Here is a 22332-nt window from a genome sequence, read left to right as displayed (position 1 = left end):
ACAGGGCCATGTTTACTACGATGTAGTATCCCTTCTTCTTTTAACAACACTCTGTAAACCTCTGGGAACTGAGGAGACCAGCTGCTGGAGTTTTGGGAGAGGAATGTTGTCCCGTTCTTGCCAGATAGAGTTCTAACTGCTCAATAGTCCTGGGTCTTCTTTGGCCTATTTTGCATTTCAATATTTCAAATATTTTCAATTGGTGAAAGGTCTGGACTGCAGGCAGGTTAGTTAAGCACCCAGACTCTTCCACTACCAAGTCATGCTGTTGTAATAGATGCAGTATGCGGTTTAGCATTGTCCTGCTGAAATATGCAAGGCCTTCCCTTAAACACATCGTCTAGATGGGAGCATATGCTGCTCTAAAATGTGCATACTGCCCATTCCATGTGCACTAATGCACCCCCATCCTATCAGAGATGCAGGCTTTTGAACTGAGCGTTGATTACAAGCCAGAAGGTCCCCGTCCTCTTTAGTCTGGAGGATGCAGTTCCCATGATTGCAAAAGGAGTGTCAAATTTTGATTTGTCTGACTACAGAACAGTTTTCCACTTTCCAACAGATCTTTTTAAATGAGCTTTGGCCCAGAGAAGACGATAGCGTTTCTGGACTGTGTTCAGAGCTTTAACTTGCATTTTTGGATGGCAAGGCAAACTGTGTTCACAGACAGTAATTTTTGGAAGTATTCCTGCACACGTGTAGTATTTGTCGATCACAGAATCATGCTTGTTTATAATGCAGTGCCGTCTGAGAGCCCCATGATCATAGGCATGCAATATTGCGTTTTGGCCTTTTTGGTCCCATGCGCAGAGAGATTTCTCCAGATTCGCTGTATCTTTTGATGTTGTTATATACTGTAGATTACTGTATTTATCGGTGTATAACACACACTTTTTCTCCTTAAAAATCGGGTGCAAATAATGTGTGCGTGTTATACGCAGATATTTGCATTTGGCTGCCTTGGAGGGTAGGGGGGTGAGCACTGTCAGATTACATAGCATGAGGATCTCTTGTTTACTCGGCAGCCTCTGTAATACAAAGTCCCATCTCCTGGACCGGCATTGGACCCGTGTTCTGTCTATCATAGGAGCCAGGAGGCATGACTTCGTATTAAAGAGGCCGCTCTGTGTAATCTAACGTGAGGCTGGAGATGGGCACTGATCAGGCTGCAATGGTGAGGTTGCAGATGGGCACTGATCAGGCTGCATTGATGGGCACTGGTGAGGCTGCAGATGGGCACTGACCCTTATGTTGCTTCAAAGTTCCTTATTTAAAATTTAGTTTTTTTTTTTTTCCCTGAAACTTCCCTCTTAAAATTAAGGCGCGTGTTACACTCTGATAAAAACTGTATATATTTAAAGTCTTTGCAGTTTTATGCAGAGGAACATTATTTAGAAAATTGTTCAACAATTTTTAGATGCAGCTTTTCACAGATTGGTGACCCTCTGCCCATCTTTACTTCTGAGACACTCTGACTCTAAGCCCAGGTTCACACTGAGCTGCGGGAATGAAGCCATGCGAGTTCAGCTGAATTAGGATGGCGCCATTGCTGGCTGATTAGGATGGTGCCATTGCTGCCGATTTGACATGTCAAATTGCATGTCAAAACGCTTCAGTGTGAACGAGAGCTAAGATGCACTTTTTATACACAATCATGTTTCTGACCTGTTGCCAGTTTACCAAATTAATTTCAAAATGTTTTTCCAGCTCTTTCTTGCTGGTACCACTTACTTTACCAGCTTTTTGTTGCCCTGTCCCAACTTTTTTGACACCTGTTGCTGCCATCAATTTCAAAATTTCATTTTTTTTTCTTTAAATGGTAGATTTTCTGAGTTTAAACATTTAAAATATTTTCTATTTTCTGTTGTGAAAAAATATGGATTTTTGAGATTTGCAAATCATTGCATTATGTATGTATGTATTTTATACAGCGCCCCAACTTTTTTGGAATTGGGGTTGTATATACTGTACATCAGGAAACAAATTTATGTAAAATTCAGGTCATGGGTTTCTTTTAAGCCACCTGTGCTGGCGTTTTTAGGCACATACATGATGTTTACTGCCATTGATTACACAGAAATACTGGATTCAAAAATCTGCTTTGGGCTTGTTCTGGCCCTTTAAGAGACTTCCACAATGTGATACATTATACACATGTGATACAAATAATGAACTGTTAACACTATACAGGAAACAAGTCCACTCGGTCTACCTTGCCCTAAGCTTTTTTTTTTTTTTTTTTTTTTTTTTTATAAAAGTTTTTAGCCAGATTCAGCTGTAGAACTAAGGTCCTGGTCTATGCAGAGCAAAATCCTTCTCATACTTTAGCGTGGCTGTAATGGCCAGGTGTGGGCGGGGCTGGAACCAGGGAACATACTGGCTGCATTTTCAGCTTTTAGAGCAGGGGTCTTCAAACTACAGCCCTCCAGCTGTTGCGGAACTACATTCACAGATAAGACTAGGCATGATGGGAATTGTAGTTCCTGAACAACTGGAGGGCCATAGTTTGGAGACCCCTGTTTTAGGCTGGGTTCACGCTGGAGAATGCAGCGGCTCTCAGCAGGAGTCTGGTGCATCTCGATTCAGCGTTTAAAGTGGGGTTCCACCCAAAAAAACAAAACTAACTGAAAAATTGTTTAAAAAAAAACCAAAACATTTGAATTTTTTTTTTTTTTTTTACTTACCTCTAAATGCCTGTTGCTAGGTGGTCCCTCGTAGTCTGCCTCTTCCTTTGCCTGGGCTGGTGACATCACTTCCCCCCAGGCACAGGAAGGGCTCGGCTCTGCTCCCTCCTGTCAATCATCTGGGACCCATTACAGGTCCCAGGTGATTGAGCGGCCAATCATGGCACGCGGCGCCGCTCGCGCATGCGCAGTGGGTGCCAGGCTGTGAAGCCACAGCCCGGCGCCCACAGTTGAAATGCCGGCGCCGACGAGTGGAGGGGGGGGGACACGAGCGGGGCTTCGATCCCCCGCATCGCTGGACCCAGGGACAGGTAATTGTCCAATTAAAAGTCAGCAGCTGCAGTATTTGTAGCTGCTGAATTTAAATTTTTTTTTTTTTTTAATGGAGCCCCTGGGTGGAACTCCTCTTTAAGGTCCGATTTCAGCCTAAATTTTGGGCTGAATTCGGACCTGAAATGGACCAAAAGACACACAGGGCTCCTGTGCAATTCACACCGGAGCCGCTGTGGAGATGTGAGAACCGACTTCATAGAGAGCCAATCACAATCTCCTGCTATGCGAATTGGATGCGTAGAAAACCTGCATCCTATTTGCACTGGTGTAAACCCAGCTTTAGAGCAATCGGTTACAGAAGGTAAACACCAGAATGATAATTGGAGCTCCTTAGCTGGCTAGGCTGCATCTCCAGGATCGGTCTGTTTGCAGCGTTTTTTAAATGTTAATTTGGGGTTTCATTAACTTTACAGACAGGAATAAGGGCTGACCTGACCTAAAACAAAAAACTTGCAAATTGCACAAAAAATGTCTAATAGAATTCAGGTCAGGATAGACAGGAGCTTCTCTGAAAAGGCCCTGAAATGTTTCCTCGCCATGCCTATGTGACATGCTGTTTTCAATCTGCGGTGTGCCAGTAGGAGGCTCAGAGTGAACGAGACACAGGCACAGATAATGCCTGCAAATGATAGACCGCCGCTGACCTCCGAGCGAAGCCTAGAAATCCGACACATTGATTTGACTCTGCCGCCCCGCTGAGAGATCCGGCAGAGTTCACTTGTAATAAAAGAACAAGATTGTCTCGTAATGCTGATGGCGGCTGACAGACGCGCCACTTTACATGTCCTCCGCCACAGATGAGAGACAAGCCCGAGGACGGGAATTAGAGAGAGGTCACCTGACCAACCTGCGATAACTTGCCCACCGTGCACGGCAAACTCCCAGAACACTTCTGACTTTAAAAAAATCCGCAAGATACTACAGGGAGAAACGTGGGTTCACATGACTTCTTGTTCAGTGGATTTACCTGGTAACAAAACTTTACACCTCGTACCAACGTAGTTATCTGTACAAAGTTATTTGTAACTGATTTAATAATGTAAAAATGGCTGGCTGTTGGTTGTGTATGAATTTCTTCCAGTGATACTGAAAGGAGGTGGGAGATGTGAAGGCAACTGGTCGGTTTGGCCACTAAAGCTGGCAGTTAGTCAAGCAAGCCTAGTTTAACATGTTAATGTCATTCCAAAAGTAATTTCTAATCTTTTGTAACCTATAGCCTTCAATAAAATTAAAACCCCGATGATTCTGCTGTAAAGGTCCTTGGTCAGGCACTTCCTTTTATTTGTTGACAACAATCATCCCTGTCTCTCAACTGTCCTCCCTTGTTGTCACCCTGTCACATGTTGACCTAATGGAGACTACAAGCAACACATTGCACAGTCCTGGTACACCGTTGTCGCTACTTAGAAGCTGACCCAGGATCGATGTTCAGTCGATGCATATAGACAGGGTAGGCAACAAGAGATTAAAGGAGAGCAGCAGCACTGAGAAGGGGACAAAGGTTCAAATAGGGTGAAAACTTGAATTTATGGGAAAAAATTGCAATTAATTATGATATACAGAGCAAATGTCATCCATGTATTATTTGCTTCTACTTTAAAGCAGAACACCTGGCAAAGTAATATTGTTCCCTCCCCCAAACCTTGGACAACATATACTATTTATCTTCAATTTTTAGCTAAATCATTTTTTTAGTAATAAAATGGAGCAGGCCAGGGAACAGCTAAAATGCAGGGACTACATGTCCCAGAAGTCTGTGCTGTTTAAGTTGCTGTGGGCGTGGCCACTGTACTGTTTGGGCCAATAGTAAAAACCACTGGCTGTGGCGGCTGTATCATTACATCACCCCATAGTACTGATAAACTACAGGTGGTTGTTCCCACAAAGCTATTGCAAGAGGAAAGAACACAAAAGTGCCCTGCATAAGGAACATGAAGCTGTAATGTCCAAAGAGGAAAAAAAGAAGTGGGGCCAGGACCCAGCCAAACAGCAAAGATAGGTTAAAAAAATATTCCAAACTGCAGTTATGCTTTTAATTACGGTGAATGTTTTTTACTCCATTCTTTTCTTTCTGGTTCTTGGATGTGTTGATATTTTGGTGTTCGGCAGACTTCATGATAAAGAGAATTTTAAGCCTTGACTCTCCTACAATCTTCTTCCAAAAAAATTACTTATCTCGTATGTCACAATGGTTAGAAGCATTGCTTGATCTTTTGGAACAGCAGTTTCCCACCTCGGCGCTGTAGTTTTGGCACGAGGCTCATGGGACCGGGGTCTTGGATGATGATTCTGTGCTCGGCGTACATGCTGAAATGCCAGCATGAAGACTTTACTCATATGCTAGAAGCCCCTCACTAAACTGACCTAGTACTGACTGTCAGATGAATCATTGATCCCTTATATCATGTTTATCGGGCTTTGTATGGCTAGCTGTAGGAATGCCCATGGACAGACAGCTATAGCCCTGATATGTATGGATACCTGCCTGTCCTCGCAGAATTCACCCCAGAGCCAGCGGGCAGTGGCCCACATGCTACGTTGATCGTTTCTCTGCTCCATGTTGGATGAACGGATCATGCCTACAAATTGGGAAACTCTCCCACTGCAGTAACTAGCATTTCAAACTGCCCTGGCTCTCATCATTGCCCCCTAGAGCACCAGATCTATTTGTCACTTTCCTTGCCTAGGGAAGACTTGATTTCACACACAAAAACGTTTTCCACCATCACCAAAATGTCATTAAACTGAACTTAAAATTCTCCTTTGCCGTGTGACATGAATTTATCAACAGTGTTATATGCCATTTGATCCATTTCAGCACTTACATGAATATCAGTGAGTTTTGCGACTGCTATCATAAATACTTTCCATAAAGAAAACAGGTCCAGGATAGGTGAAAAGAGCTTCTGTAAACCTGGGGAGACATTTTCAAGTCTTACACCCTTAAAAACCACCAAAACCACCTTTCATCATTCTATATTGATGTATAGCCAAATGGCGAATTTTCCATAAAATATTTTGTTGAAGTGAAAACTTAGAATTTTGCTCATCCCTAGATGTGCACCAAATTTGCTAGTAGCTTGTTATGCCCATCCTAAATCATATTGGTAGCTTATGGCTAGGACAATGCTATCACTTTCCTGCTTTATATTTGGTTAGCCTTGTGATGTCTGTCCTCTAGTCAGTTCCGGAATCTGCCATCCTGCGGACATGACTGTGATACATGGATGTCTATATTAAAGTTCAAGCTAAATGGAGAGGCTGTAGACAGGGGACATAAATAGTGGTGAACAGGCCTTCAGGTCTCCTTTGACAAAACAGACATGGAGGAGGAATGTGTATGTCTTCTTCGGCCAAGACATCCACTAGTCCAAACCCTAAAATGGCCATATCAATCAACTTTTTGGAAGTCTGAAAGCCCCTGTGACTTCCCAGAATAATGGATATTTGCTGCGCTGCATTTAATTCATATGATTGTCGAGGAATACACCAAGTTGCATGAGATCAGCCCAAGGAGATTTTAATAGCAGCCTATTTGTAGGACAGCTGTCACCTTTGGCTGGGCATTGGCTTGTATGAATGACAGTGCTCAATGGCAGCCATTATTAAAATCCGTTTTATTCATTGTCTCTCTGTCCAGCTAATTTTCTGTATTATACCAATCACCTAATCACCTTATAATTATGGTGACCATTTTCACTCACATGCTTCCTGTTATATCCAGATAGTGTAGTAGTTCTTATGCAAGTGACCCCAGTTTTTTTTTTTTTTTTTTTTTTTTTTTTTTTTACATAGTCTTTCCACTAATAAAATCTTATTTTAGTTTTTGGCCTATGCTGCTTCCTGAAACTCTCTAAAATCGAGTGGGGACTTTATTGGCGAGATATCTTTATACTGAACTCTACAAGTTCTGGCTCTGCACACCTGTTTACCTATTATTATGAGGGATTCCCACCATCTCTGCACTGAGATCTGAGGTCCTTTACCCCTGCTGTGCCCATTATTAGATGTTTCCCACCACCCCTACACTGAGTTCTCAGGTCTGCAAGCAGCTGTGGCCAATATGTGGGGTTCCCACCATTCCTGGTTTAAGTTCTCAGATCTACATGCCTGCTGTGCCTATTATGAGCGTCTACCACCTATCCCTGTGCTAGGTTCCCAGCTCTTGGGGTTGGTTGCTGTTGGTGTAGAAATTGGCTTACAAAGACATTAGATGTTTTTGCTTTGGGAACATCAAAAAGATTAATCAGAATTCAGACTTGATTGTGGCTGCAGGTCTTGTATTAATTGATAGATTAAGTTATTCTAAGTGAGTCATTTGCTGTAATTAAAATATTGATTACTTAATGACATCAGTAATAATTAAAATCTCTTGTTCTATTTACTGACAAATCTGCAGTTAGCGCTCCCTTTTTAATAAATTACAAATGACAAATTAGTTCCGTGATGCTCAGAGTCCTAGCCTGGCATTCCACTCTAGCAGCTACCCAGCCTACTTGCTGCATCCTTAGAGCTGATGGTGAACTCATCAAAGTATGGGAAGATACAACTGTTGTGGTTCCTGATTTCCAACCCTTTCTCTAAAATTCTGAGTCCATCAGCACTATATACTGAAGAATGGGGGACGCATGAGATGAAGGGGTTGAATGCCACCAGTCCTGAGCAAAACTGAATTACATTTTCAATCGGTTATGCTCAGGACTGGCAGCATGCTGCTTTCTGCTCTTGGGCACTTTCCAGTCTCTTATCTCCCAAGTATTTAATTTTGGTGTTTCTGCCATTCTGAATTCTTCCAAGTATATACAATATCTGAGCCCTGAAGAAGGGAGATATTTCCTAGCCCCTGAAACACATTGGCTGTTGTTTGGTTGAACAAACACAAATATGAAAAGGATTTGGACTCGGTTCATTGGTTTTTCACTTGGACTTTGTACATGTGTATATCAAACTTTGGGCCACCCTTTCAATGGGTATCCAATTTGTGTTTGGGAGTAGCCTCACCAGAGCCAATGTATCCTGTTTGAATTTGCCTGGCTGTTTCCAGTCATGATTCATGGATGAGTGCAATCCAGCACCTCAGTCACAAATGTTCTAAGATTTTATTGTCTTCCACGTCTTCCTGTCTGAATGACCCCCCATTCCCTTTCTATGATGTCAGTGGGTTCACAGGGATAAAAAGTGAGAGGAATTCTGCCCAAATGGAGTCAAACAGCACTTAACACTTGATAACAGTTCAAACCATTGCCCACTACATCCAAAATGAAAAAAAAAGTGCAAAGTAACAGAGAATTGCCTGAAAACAAAGTGGGAAGCTGGTTCATTCCCACTCCAAAAATTGGGGTTTATTCATCACCATGCCACTTCTTTCCATTACTGCCACATTTATGTTGTAATTGTAAATTGCACAGAATCTTGGGGATTTTAGCTTCTAGAGAAGTCCATTTTCCTTTGTGTGTCTGTGACAGTCGCATACAGGCAGAGCAGAGTGAACAGTCGGTGTCCCCGCAGATTGAGTGTCACAATATCCTCTGTCCCAGCTCAATGACAGGCCATGGTGACATTGTATGAGTAGTGTATGGTAGGTCACCCCAGATCCTGATGGTCGATCGGGGGGGGGGGGCGGCCATCACCTCAGTCGATTTGAATATTTCACGTCTTTTCTTTACTGACGGTACAGGGAAAAAGAACATGCAATTCATTCTTCTAAATGAACCCCCAACACACTCACAGATGTGTACAGGGAAAAGCTGCCCTGATTGGTGACATGTCTTAAAACACAGATTTGTGACATCTTTGGCAGTGACTGGAGACTGCTTGTTCTCACATAGTGTGTACTGCCATAAATAGATCCTCTGATAGTGTCATGTTCTCGTGTAGCGCCGTGTTGTGATAGTGCTGTTGGTTTATTTAGCACTAAAATAGTTCTGTATTTTCTCATAGTGCCATGTTCTAACAGACCCGTTCCCTGATTGACCCACGTTCTCACATATTGCTGTGTTGCATAGTGACATCTTCTAATAGTTCCCCCTACTGATTTGTGCCATATTCTCCTATAATGCCACACACTCAAATAGTGCAATGTTCCCAATTGATCTATGTATTTTTTAGGTGCTGTGTTACATTGTCCCATGTTCTGATAGTCCTCTGTCCCAATTATGCCATGTTGCATAGTGCCATGTTCTTACTGTCCCATGTCCTCAATGAGCCATGTTTTCAAAGAGTGCCATATTCTGATCACAAGAATCACCAGTTTGCTCAATGTTCTTTGGGTGTATAGTTACATTCCTATATCTCTTATCTGCAGATAATTGTGCAGTGGAGGAATCCAGGCATTTGTTATACAGGATTTGTATGACTCTCTTCAGATTTGTCCAAATTAAAAAACAAAATAACAAAAACAAAAAAACAAAATAACGGTTCTCCCGTCGGGGAGAAAACTGCTGTCCTTTAGTATTTACAAGTTATACGGGTGTTCTCTGAAAAGGTGGCACAAGGAGCAATGGCGACTTGCCTAACTTGTATAACTTGTATAACTTTTATAGAAGCTAACCAAATTTTCCATGTCCCCAGTCAACAGCAGCAAGCTGCTGGTTTCTCTCTATTACTACCATATTACTACTACTATTATATCATCCCTGCTTAGTTTAACGAAAAATTTGGAATCAAGAGGTGATTTGTGTGACCATCTTACGTAATCTTTCAGTAGAAAAGTAGAGTACCCAATTTGTGTTGTAGATCAGCCTACATTTGCCTTGGCAAAGAGGTGAAAATGAGAAAAAGTAGCACCTCCATGTTGTCAAAAGCAGGAGACTATAGGAAGTAATGCAGAACAGCCTTGACGCTGTGGGATCATCATCCTCCTGTAGGACAATTGTATGGCTACACAGGTCAGCTCTAAGAAGGAATTTAAGCAGAAACTATTTTATCCTCCTGTTGCTCATACATGTCTGTGTCTCCTCCTAAAATGGAACTATTTGGCATCATTATGCTGCCATACACATGGTTTGCTACACTGGTGTATTGTAGAACCCTCTGGATATTCTCTGACCAGATGCAGAGACAGAAGAGCTAGCAATGGACACCGAAAGTTTGGAAGTCTTCGATTTTATGGTAGCATTTAGTTTTTCACTTGCAGGGACATCCGTGTTTTTTTCGTCTCAGTTCTGACTGTTGATGTAAAGAATACTACAATTTATAATTAGGATAGGATGACCCCTCGCCCAGCCGCTCTCAGATCCCGTACTGACAAGATGAAAATGATACAAGCGTTGTGGTTATTGGAAGAGACTGCCGTGACATCTGACATTGTACTGATAGTATTTAATGTTAATAGGAATTCAATTCTCGTGCCCTTCAAGTCATGGCGTTTGGACGTGCAGAGAATGATTCCTCCTCGCTAGCCACACAAGTGTTCCAGGCTGAGTCTTTGTGACTGCACATCACTTTACATTTGTAATAGAAGCATTGTCCCCAAGCCAGGGACTGTCACTGCCTCCTTGGGCGAGGTTACTGTTCCTCAGCCCTGTCCTCTGGCATTCTAGACTGTACTTGGGGCTGCGACGACCAATGCATTGTCATGAAAGGCAGTTTTTAAGCCAAATAGGTTCATAATGAGATCACTATAATGAGCATTGATTAAAATAGTTAAGAGATACTGGAGGAACCTGATCCCTGACACCAATTTTTTTTTTTTTTTTTATAGTGATGGAATTCCTTTACCAACACAATATGGCTGTAGTTCTGTAGTAGATTGTGAGGGTTTACTAGTCCCAGCATGGTCTATTATACATTTATATAGCTCTGACATATTCCACGGTGCTGTACAAAGAACACTGAACCAGTCACATCAATCTATGCATCGGGTGAGCTTATACTCTGTCCCACCACAGTCCCACACTTATTAATATTATTTATTATTATTCATTTATATAGCTGTAAAATATTTCCCAATGTTGCACAGGAAACCCTAAGCCAGTCACATGAGTCGCTATACCAGAGGAACTTAGGCCCCGCTCACATCTGACGATTTGGGATTGCGGGCAGAATCGCCACTATTCTGCCCACAATTCCAAATCACACTGCAATAGTGGAAAAAATGCACCAAGCACGTTTGGGTGCCATTCATTTTTAATGGCACCTCTAATGTGGTGTGGTTTTGCCTTGATTGTTGTGCAGAAATCCGCATTGTGCAAAGCTTTGCTAGGATTGCCGCGTGATTTATCACTGCAAAACCACACCACGTTTGAGGTACCATCAAGAATGACTAGCACCCAAACACAGGTGGTACATTTTGCCACTATTGCTTTACAATTTGTAATCATGTGCAAAATCACGGTGATTCTGCCTGCAATCCCAAATCGCCAGATGTGAATGAGGTTTTACACTCTGTCTTTCCACAGTCCTACACTTATATAACTGACATTTTATGCAGTGATGTACAGAGAGAACTGACCCAGTCACATCAGTCTCTGAAACAGAGGAGCTTACACTCTAATGTCCCACCACAGTAACCTACTATTCTATGTTTATATAGCGCTCTCTCTCCACATTATTCCAGCTGCTGTGCGGTTGTGCGAATGCTGCTTTGTTTAATGAAAACCTATTGGTCACTTTAAGTAAATATGTATTGCATGCAGCTTTCTCTTACCAACATTTACGAGAGGAAACAAGATTATTTGCATGGAGGAAGTCTCACTGTTCTTAATATTCCTCTAAAAAGATGATTGGGGGGGCACTAAGAATATGCAGAAAATGGCAGAATTTTCTGTAAAAGTTGCTTGTTAGGCCACCTGATTTCCCTATACTTCCTGTCCCAGAGGCACAACAGGAAGTGAGAGTGAAAATACCTACAACATCTCATCTTGTTGTCACCAGGACAGGTATTCCCATTAGAAGATGTTCCCTCGCCTCCTATTCAGGTGACAACTGTAAAATGTTAAATTTTCCCTCACTTTCTGTAACAGACACAGTGGTAACCAGGACAAATAGAGGGTGAATCTCCCCAGCGGGGACACAGGCAACAATGAGACCTAACAGAATCCAAAATTTAAAAAAAAAATATTTGATAAATAAAATATTCCACAGACTTAAACTGGCTGTAAATTGTCAGATTCTTTTTCATACATTATTGGAAGGGGAAGATTCACAGCTTTCTTGTGTGTGCATCCTTTTAAAGAAAGCTGAACTCGGTCAGAAAAACTTTAATTGAAATATATTCCTCAATAGCCACAATGGATATAAATCCATCTAGTGATTACCAATTGTCTTTGTAAACCCAGATAATAACTTGTAAAAGTAGTGATGATATCAGAAATGAGATGATGATGTGCAGAGAGTAGAGCAGTGGGAGGGACCCAGTAGGCCCCACCCACTTCAGGCTGCCTGCAGAAAACTATAGGAGGGGGTGGAGGCAAGACCAGTCACCCTGTACAAGGAGAGAGCAGCAGTGACCGGTCTTTATTACAGAAAGCTCCTACACAGAGGTAAAGTTTCACACTGTATTACTGCAAATATCTGAAAGAAATGCACAACACCCACCAAGATTTAAGTAGGTATATACACACAACTCTTGTATTTAAACAGGATTTGTTTATTCCAGAGTTCATCTTTATTCACCTAGGACACGTATTTACATTTTAGAAATAAATAGGATATATTTTAGTGATTATTGGATTTTTCTGTGTACCGTAATAATATATGGGAAGATATCTTATATGTTGTTTTCCCTTCCAGGATGATGTCACTCAGCCACTGAACCTTTCCGCCAAGCCCAAGACCTCAGACCGCAAATCTCCTGCATCACCCACCTCCCCGCACATCCCTCCAGCCAGGATGAGCAGCGGTAACAGTTCCTACAAACCGTCCATCTCCTCCACCCTCGCCAGTCCTCCTGTTCGAGTCAATTCTATAGGTGAGTTGTTTGCTTGTCACTGGCCTATTCAAAGCCTTTTTCATGTTCCCACAATGCCTCTCTGGTACTTCAGATATGTTACAATGGAGCTGCCAGTGTTGGTGTGAATAATTCATATTGGCCATTCAGTCTGTATAGGCTCTTGAAGGGAAATTTGAAAATGTTGCTCCTTGCCAAAGGAGAAATTGTACATAGGTGGAATTCAGTAGTGCAGGTTAAGGCACAGAAAGCTGGGTTGAGCTAGAGACCTCTTTACAGCCCATGGAAAAACTATCACATTCAGTTGGCTCCAACTTTTAACAGTGAAGCAATGTATGGCTCGGTGTTCTGGCAAAACATTGCTAAAAAAATATGTCCCATCCTGCATAATCTGGTTTGTGCTTCAGTAACCTTTCTGTGTCCTGCCACGACTCCTGAGAATCCTGTATCACCCCATAACCTCTGTGATGCTAGAGCACCCTGTGTCACCCCGTGACCCCAGAGCATGCTATGTCACTCAGTGACCCCGGAGCATGCTATGTGAGCACTCGGTGACCCCGGAGCATGCTGTGTCACTTGGTGACCCCGGAGCATGCTGTGTCACTCGGTGACCCCGGAGCATGCTGTGTCACTCGGTGACCCCGGAGCATGCTGTGTCACTCGGTGACCCCGCTATATTCTATGACACTCAGTGACCCCAGAGCTCCCTATGACTTCAGTGCCCCCTTTGCATCTCCATGACACCTGTGTCTGCACGCAGCCTATGGTATGCTCCTGGAAATCCTGTTCTGTCTTTCTCAGTGGATACAGACCTCTTTCCATGACAGGACTGTTCAGTTGGGGGTCAGATTGTCCTGTGTAAAGGACAAAAACAAAAAAAGCAACATTTGTTAAAAAGTCTATAGTTGAACAATAATCCCCAGTCTCTTTGTTACCTACATAAGCAATATTGCTGTAACAAGAGACTAGAGCTCAAGTACACAGTAGTTCAGTGGATACTTCCAGGGCCCATGCAACCATTATTAAGATAAAAAAAAAATTCCTGTGATGTGCTTTGCAGTCAGTGATGGAGATGAAGAGCACTCTTTTGCGCTGTTGTGCGTTCACTGACCTTGACCCAAAGGGCACGATCAGCAACACAATGTGTATTGTGATGACTCCAAAGCAACACAGTTTTGTTAAGTACCCCATGCTCTTAACTTCCTTTTGTTGGGTAAAAAAAGGTTCCTCCCCCTCAGGTCAGCATGTGAATACCTGTCCTTCGGAGGCACTCTCATCGCCTCATCTTAATGAGACAATAGAGTACACTGCACAATACGAACATTGGTATGAGAGATCTGTGCACAAAGCGCTAATGTCGATTTTTGTTAAATGGTGGTGTGTTTCCCTCAAAGTCAAAGTGTTTTCTCTATAGTTTTTCCCATGTGCAGGGTTTGCTGCGCATGAGCTGGCAGGACATTCTGTGACTTGCAGTTCCTTCCACCAGAATTGGAGGGACTAATAATATGCTAGTGATGCAACTAATAATTTGCTTAATTATTATGCATATTTTATTCCACATTGGGGCTTCTACTTTAATAAACCATAAATGAATGACATGTAGTTTGTTTTGTACTCTATGTATCATAAACAATTGCAATGTGTCTTGTAATCAAATCCTTGCTTTTTACCTTCTTTTTCCCTTTAAAACATTTCAATGCTGCTGATCTCCTGTGACCTCTTAGCAGCCACTTCTTGTCTACATGCACTTTAGTGATGGCTACATGGTATTTCTCAGGGTGTGTTTTCTGATGGCTTTCTGATGGTTTTTCATAGTTTGCTGCTATTGTTAAAAAAATGTTAAATTCGTTTTTGTGCCTAGAGTTCGGCTTTTAGTTTGGGTCTCCTGATTCTGATAAAATATAAAATAGTCATACGTGACATTTAATTTCAATCCGATCGCTAAAATCTCATAGAAACATGTCAGTTCAGTTTCAAAAATAATTATTAGTCTTTTTACATCTGCAGTTTTCAAAGAATCCCTGGTGATCCTGCTATGAAGGTCATTGTTTAGTTTTTTTCTGTTGTAGGGTGACAACCGTGTCTGTCTCCCACTTTTTGTCCTGCATTGTCACCCTGTCACAAATGCTTTTGGGGACTGCAAGCAGCCATGCTGAGACACATTACACAGACATAGTCCACTGTTCTCATCTTTAGGAAAATCCAACCTGACAAATGCCATAAAGCTATTGCTGAAGTGCATGTAGACAGGAAGTGACTGCAGGAGATCAACAGCACTGAGATGCAACAAGAAGAAAAAAGGTAAAGTATTTTATTTAAAAAAACAAAATTGCATGACAATTGTTTGATCTACAGTGCACAAAACAGACTAAGGCCCATTTTCACATGGGCTATCCGATCAGGTGCACCTGTCAGTTTTTCAGGAGGATCTGATCGGACCCTGCATTGTCCTCTATGGAGCAGCGGATGTCAGCTGACACCTGCTGGCATCCGATCAGAACCTGCCCACCAAAACAGACCAATGGTGGGTCCTATTTTCCATCCGTCTGGCGGATCGGATGGCATCAGATGGAAACAGACAGGTGGTCCGTTTCCATCTGATTGCCCCATAGAGGAGAGTGGGACTTTGTGTAGCGGAGCGGACACAGACCTGTCATCCGCCTGCTCAGCAGCGAGATCACCTGCTGAGCAAGCGGATTCCGTATAGCAGAGGTCCCAGTGTTAAAGGGGATTTAGGCCTCGTTTAGTCTTGCGATTGGGGGGCAGCAAAAATGTGCTGTTGAGCCGCACTTTTGCATCTGCCAACTGACACCCCCCCCCCCCACTTAAGCTGTAATAGGCTGCAAACAGGGGTGTTTACATGTTGGGGCAGTGATGATTTGCTTTGTGTCCGCAGCAAAGTTCCAACTTGTAACGCTACACAATAAAGTAAATGGGGGAGCGCTGCAAATGCTTCGCAACGCCTGCCTGTCAGTAGCCTCTGGAGCAAGATTCAAACGTGGGTTGGGCTTCTGAGGCAATGGAGATTTAGAAGTATGTCTAAATCTACCCTAAATGTCATCTAGCCCGCTGTAGGGTGATTATAACGTGTTCCCAGTTTATGGACACCCACCACGCTGGTATCGCCACTTATTCCTTTGGTATAGTGCAAAAGGCGTGCATAAAATGGGACTCCGTTATTCATTTCACAGTGCTTTTTATAGACAGATTATGTCAAAATACAAGATGTCACTCATCTATGGGATTTTTTTTTTTTTTTTTTATACGAAGCTAAATATTTTGCATGCAAATGAAAAAACTTTGAAAAGTCTATAAGCAATTAAGATATTTTACTTTTTGCAAGAGGAAGTGCAAGCAGGTGTTAATTATATAGTTTTAGCACGGCTCAGACAGCACGGCAGATTACAATGATGTCTCATTTGTGCAGCAGATACACAAACATACAATAAGAAACCCTAAACATGTTTTTCTATGTTGTCAGACTCATTGTTCCTCTGCAGTCCACACAATGTATGTCCTGTGATGGGGAGCATATGCGGCTGGTTACAGCGTACCATTCCTGTTTATCCCAGCGAATCTGACTTCCTGTTATTTTATTGGAAGACAGAGCAGAAAAATTGTGTTTACAGTTTGTCTTAATGCTGGTCTGCATGTTTTGGCTCTTGAAGTATCAGTCGGAAATGTTCAGATTTAGCCTTTGTTACCAATGGTAACAAGCTGCTAGTACTTTGTGCATATAGGCTTTGATTGGCCCATCTGATGTTTAGTGGCTCCCACCAGGCGTTAGAGACATGTTAACCTTTTCTTTTCTTTCTCTTTCTCTTTCTCTTTTTCTTTTTCTTTTTCTTTTCTTTCCTTCTTTCCTTCTTCCTTTCCCTTCCCTTTCTTTCCCTTCCCTTCCTAAAAAGCTAGATCTAAAGCCATCCATAGTCTGAACTGCTGTACTGGCTGAAATTCAAACCACATATGGGCAGACTGAATGTACCCAAGATGATCGATCTGTCAACTTGGGTACAACCAGCCTGTCGGATTCCACATGCGATTATAGACGCTAGAAGTAATCACAGTGGCTCAGCGGGAGGGATTCCCTCATCAACCCGTTCAACGCATTGGCTGTTGTAGTTGATCATATTATAAATCATTGAGTTAGTCTGGGTACCCACCAAAGGGGAGCCTTCCTTGACATGAGCAATCCTCACCAGAATCTGGGATCTCGTTGCTACTCGTTGATATCTTTGTTGTCCTGCTGGGGTTCTTCATTACTTGTTCTGAAGACACAACAGAAAGTGAAAGTAAATGGTCCCAATTTAAAACTTTTGGATTTCCGCTCACTTTCTGTCTCACTGACAAAGGTCGGTCAGTGCAAGCAGCGCGGGTAAATCTCCCCAGGGAGATACAGACAGCAATATAAACCAGTTGGAGGATTATACAGATCTCCACTTCCCTTCATTGGGGCTCAGATTTATTGCACAAGAGGAATAAGCCCTGATAAATGCAGATTTGTGCATAACCCCTGAAATGCATTGGCTATCAGCTTTTGATAGTCCCCTTTATTTAGACAAATAAAAATTGATGTCTGGACCATTACCATCCTGGCAGTCTCTATCATCAGGCAAAAGTTTGATAACTGCAAAGTTTTGCCTGTCAAATGCCTAGGGAGTTACAGTGGACAATATTTTCACTATTATATTGTAGTTCACAGAAATCCTGCTACGGTTAACCCTTTCTTGTCTGTTGAGTAGATAAATCTGTCATCAGCTGTGCTCTGTGTTCCGCCATTGTCAGTGTATACATTTCCCTGTGTGAGGTCTGATCATTGGTGAGCTCCAGGGGTCTTCACATTCCAGACAGAAAATCATCGCCGTTCTCTGCTCTTATACCTTTGATGCATTCTGTGTTTTTTCTATTATATATTGTAGTCTCGTCTCTCCTTCTTTGTGCTGTATTTGAAGCAGTTGGCAGAATCGTTTTTTTTTATTTCTGGAGGTTAACCTGATACAAAATGCAGATATTAGGAGTAGTGATATTCTCTTTATTTAAAGTGGTTGTAAACCCATACAGACCACTTTTCGCTACAAGTAAGCCTATAATAAGGCTTACCTGTAGCTACCCAGGCTGCACGGTTTAGGAGATATCCCCTGTATTTGCATGTGCTGACGTCATTAGCACATGCGCACTGAAGCAATTGCACGTATGTGCCGTTGCTTCAGTAAGTGTGTCATTACCGGCGGCTCCCGTGTGCATGCGCGGGAGTCACGTCATCGCGGCTCCGGCCAATCACAGCACCGGAGCTGCGATACCCAGAAGTAACCCCCTGGAGTGATGTCGCCGGCCGGTGCTGTGTACGGGCACCGCAGCGTGGGCTTTGATCTCAGGTGAGTATTACATAATGAGCTAGTATGCTATGCATACTAGCTCATTATGCCTTTGTCTTGCAGGTGTTAGTTTTTTTTTTTTTTTTAATGGGTTTAAAACCACTTTAAAGTAGTACTAAAGTATAAACATTTTTTTTACCATAATAGATACTCTGTATTAAGATAAAAAAAATGCCCCACTATCTGTCCTGCCCACCGCCATTCTTAAAGCAGTTGTAAACCGTGGCTGTTAAAAAAAAAAAAAAAAAAACACCTGCAAGGCAATGGCATAATGTGCTAGTATGCATCACCTTGGGACAAAGCCCTCCAGCGATGTACTGTCACCGCTGAAAGGGCTGGCATCTTCCCTCAGTCTTTCTCCTGGGTTTGCGCGCTCCAGGTATGTGATTGGCCGGAGCCGCAATGGCGTCACTCCCACTCATGCGCGCAGGAGCCCTCAGTTCTGGCACGAAGCTCTGGAGTCCCGACAAGGTATCCTGGACCTTCAGAGCGCATGTGCTGGTGAAGTAACTGGGTGAATATCTCCTTAACGGTGAACGTTTAGGCAATATTCATTTTACCTACAGGTAAGCCTTATTATAGGCTTAGCTGAAGGTAAAATTGTCCAAACAGGGTTTACTACTGCTTTAAACACACCTGGCTCCTGTAACTGTTCCAGCTCTTTCTCCGGCTCTAGCACTGCACCCATTACTTCCTGCTTTCACAGGAGACACTGGGGGCAGGTCATTAGCACCCGCTGCTGTCAGCCAAACTCCTGTGAGGAGGGGCAGGGCTTACCAGTGCTGTGTGAGTCTATGAATGCATACACCTCTGCTCCACCGGCTTGCTACAGGAGGCACCAAAAGGAGGTAGAAGCAGACAGAAGGGACTGCCAGAAGAGTAGGAAAGTGACCAATCTGTGCAATATCTTTGTATAACAACAAGTATAACCTCCTTTTTGTTTGAAAAAAAAAAATACTTTAGTATCACTAGTACCAGGACTTTGCAAAGTACTCCCAGGATTTTGCTAAGCAAGGCCTAGTTGTCACTGCTCACCTCCATAATCACCTCCATAATCGGAGGAGTGCGCTTTTTCTCAGATTCAAACCTCCTCACATACTCTTTCTATCCCTGATGCAGTAGCTCTGAGCTCAGCATTTGAGAGCTCACTCCTGTGATGGTGGAGATGAGCAGTGACTAGGCCTTACTTAGCAACGTCCTGGGAGTATTCCAGTCAAGCTTCATAAGGTATGTAAATGGCCTAAAGCAAAGGTATCATTCATCTTTAGTCAAAGCTGCACAGTTTGTTTTAATCTACAGACGCCCCTTATCTGTATAGGTAGGTTTTTTTTGTAAAGGTGAACTATCCTTTTAAGCCTTTATTTAGGCCTTTACTAGTTCAAAGTTTTTACTGCTGAGTCTTATCCCTGGCTAAACATATTTTCAGCCCCTAATAAAGGGAACAATAATTATACAGGTTTGTACAAAATAATGTCTGACATTACAATATACAACAGCGTTCTATTTGTGAAAACTACACATTTTATCATTGAAAACCATCCTTGCGCTCAAGCCCGGTGACTTTACCTAGGCTGAGATGTGGTCATCAGTATGCTGCAGGCAGGGGAAGCATTTCTCCAGTCCTCTTCTCCTTTTAATGTCACATTAAAGCCTCCAAAAAATACTTTGTGTTATGTTCCTTGATAGCTGGGTACACAGTTTTTTTTTTCTGAAATCAGGTCCATCTGTTTAGCACAGCCTTCTCCAACCAGGGTTCTTCCAGGGGTTGTTAGGGGTTCCTTGAGGAAAGAGCAGTGGCATGTGGATCTGTTGCCTACATTGATCACTAATGTAAGGGGTTTCTATGATTTGCAGTGTCTTGTTTTTTTTTTAGCTTTTATCACCCGTCCCGTTCCCCCATATTCATTTTTAATAAGCTCCTATACCAAATGTATGTTCTGCCACCAGAAATACCCTAAAGTATACCGAAAGCCAAAACATTTTCTTTGTTTTGAATAGAGTGGAGAGGGATTAGAACACCTGTCAAGTTTTTGTTGCTGTCTGTGCCCCCTGTTGGAGAGATTCACCCTCTCTATTTGTCCTGTTTTCCATTATCATTCCATTACCAAGAGGGAAAGTGAAAGAAAAACTTAAATTAAGGGTTGTCACCAGGACAGAAATGAGAGGGAATTCTTCCAGTGGGTCATAATAGTTCTGATGACAACCAGGGATTCCCTCGATTTGGAGGGATTTCCTCCCCCTTCCTATTTTGCCCATGGAATAAAGGCAACTCTCCCCAATGGGACACAGATGGCAAAAAACAGGGGTTATTACCTTCCCTTACGCTATCCAAAAAAAAATGAATTTATTTCTACTTTGTGTTTTTAAAGCCCAAATCCTTTTTTTATTTTGGATGGAATGGGGAAGAGTTAAGTCTTCTGTCATTTTTTACTTGCTGTCCTTGTCGTTGCTGGGGAGTTTCACCTTCTCGGTTTGTCCTGGTCACCATTTTGGCTGGGACAGCAAGTGATTTAATTGGAAGTTGCAGATCACTGGGAGGAGATACTGGATGTGGTTCCTAGAGGGTCGCTATCACACTCTTAACAGACTGACTAATTTTTCATAGAGATTATTGTACACCTAAATTCCTTTTTCAACTAGGTTTGCATAGTGATTCTAACTGTGTCAAATGTGGCAGGGATCAGTGCAACATGCTTCATCTCCTTTAGAGATGCCCCAAGCTATTCAGATACTGGAACTGTATAATCCAAACCTTGAATACCGTATTTACTGTGCAACATAATATTATTATTGTAAACATTTATATGGGATATATTGACTCTGTGAACATGGACAAACATACTATAGATGCTCTAAAAAGGGCACCCTTTACTGCCAGAAAATGGGTCTTTCATACTGTCAAGGAATGGTTGGGATAAATGCACCGCAAATTGACAACAGAAGAGGTTGTCCTTTAAAATTCCAGAAACTATGGGCTGCTTGGACAGAATGGATAACACATTACAAATCGTATAATCCCTGGTATTTTCAAGTCAACGTCCCTACGACTGGAGGTAGTTCTAGGCCATACTTTTTTGACAAGGTACCTGGTGTTAAGAAACGCATCAATAGACAGATCACACTGTTTTGGATTATGTTTATTGAAATCCAAAAGAATGGTTGGACTTGATAATACCTGAAGGGTACAAATAAATTTAATGGTTTTCTAAGTTCAGTGTGGAGATCCACATTCTCATAATTTTGTAGCAAACATTTACAGGATTTTTTCCTAGACTGTTTGTATACATTAACTTAATTGCCATCTTCAGTGCCCACACTTTGATATACAGTATATTTTGTTCTTATAGGCATGTTTCATAAAACAAAAAACATACTTTTCAAAAATGTTTATTTATCTGATTAAATAAAAAAAAATGCCATGTGAAATTCAAAATTTAAAGTGGAACTTCACACAATAGGGGAAGTTACGCTTTATGTCCTTGTCCCCTCCCCCTCTACCACATTTGGCACATAATAATTTATTAGGGTGATCTCAGCGAACGTTTAGTCTCCCTCTCTTTGCCTGCATTTTTCCAAGACACATCACAGGTCCCAGGAGGCTGCAGGACCATTTGTAAGCGCAGCACGGCTCGCACATGGGTAGTGGGATATCGGGGTCACAGCCGGCTTCCCACAGTAAACATGCCAGCACCGGGGATCCGAAGACCAGCTTAGAACTGACCTGGGTGAGGATAGAGCTGGATCCCTGGACAGTTGTCACTAGAAAAGGAATAAAGGAAAATCTTCCAATGAGGACACCATTCAAGAGGGTATTTCCATCATTTCCTGTTGTGTCTACAGGACAGGAATGAAGGGGAATCTTTCCAATAGATGGCATAAAAACTGGCAAGTGTTTAAACATGTCATACTTAATCGGTAACAAAAAAATAAGTATTTAGGTATACTTCAAGCAAATTTTCACAGATCATTTCCACCATCCCAAACTTTGTATAATCTGTCACAATGGAATAAGCTGGACAGGGAACAAAATAACCCTCCAAAGGTAGGGTAG

The 22332-nt window shown here is 42.3% G+C and overlaps 1 protein-coding gene across 6 annotated transcripts in view; it reads left to right on the top strand.

The window, feature by feature from the left end:
• SOX5 (SRY-box transcription factor 5) overlaps window positions 1-22332 on the top strand; it is a 300676-nt gene that overhangs the window by 254161 nt on the left and 24183 nt on the right. For all 6 annotated transcript variants that reach the window (XM_073621454.1, XM_073621453.1, XM_073621455.1 and 3 more), the window contains one exon: window positions 12750-12927. In XM_073621454.1, coding sequence (XP_073477555.1) covers window positions 12750-12927 — 178 coding nt within the window. The remainder of the gene's footprint in view (window positions 1-12749; window positions 12928-22332) is intronic.

Source organism: Aquarana catesbeiana, linkage group LG03, assembly GCF_042186555.1.
Source record: "Aquarana catesbeiana isolate 2022-GZ linkage group LG03, ASM4218655v1, whole genome shotgun sequence".
Taxonomy (NCBI): Eukaryota; Metazoa; Chordata; class Amphibia; order Anura; family Ranidae; genus Aquarana; species Aquarana catesbeiana.
The sequence above is the reverse complement of the archived record's forward strand: the minus strand, read 5'-3'. Positions and strand labels throughout refer to the sequence as shown.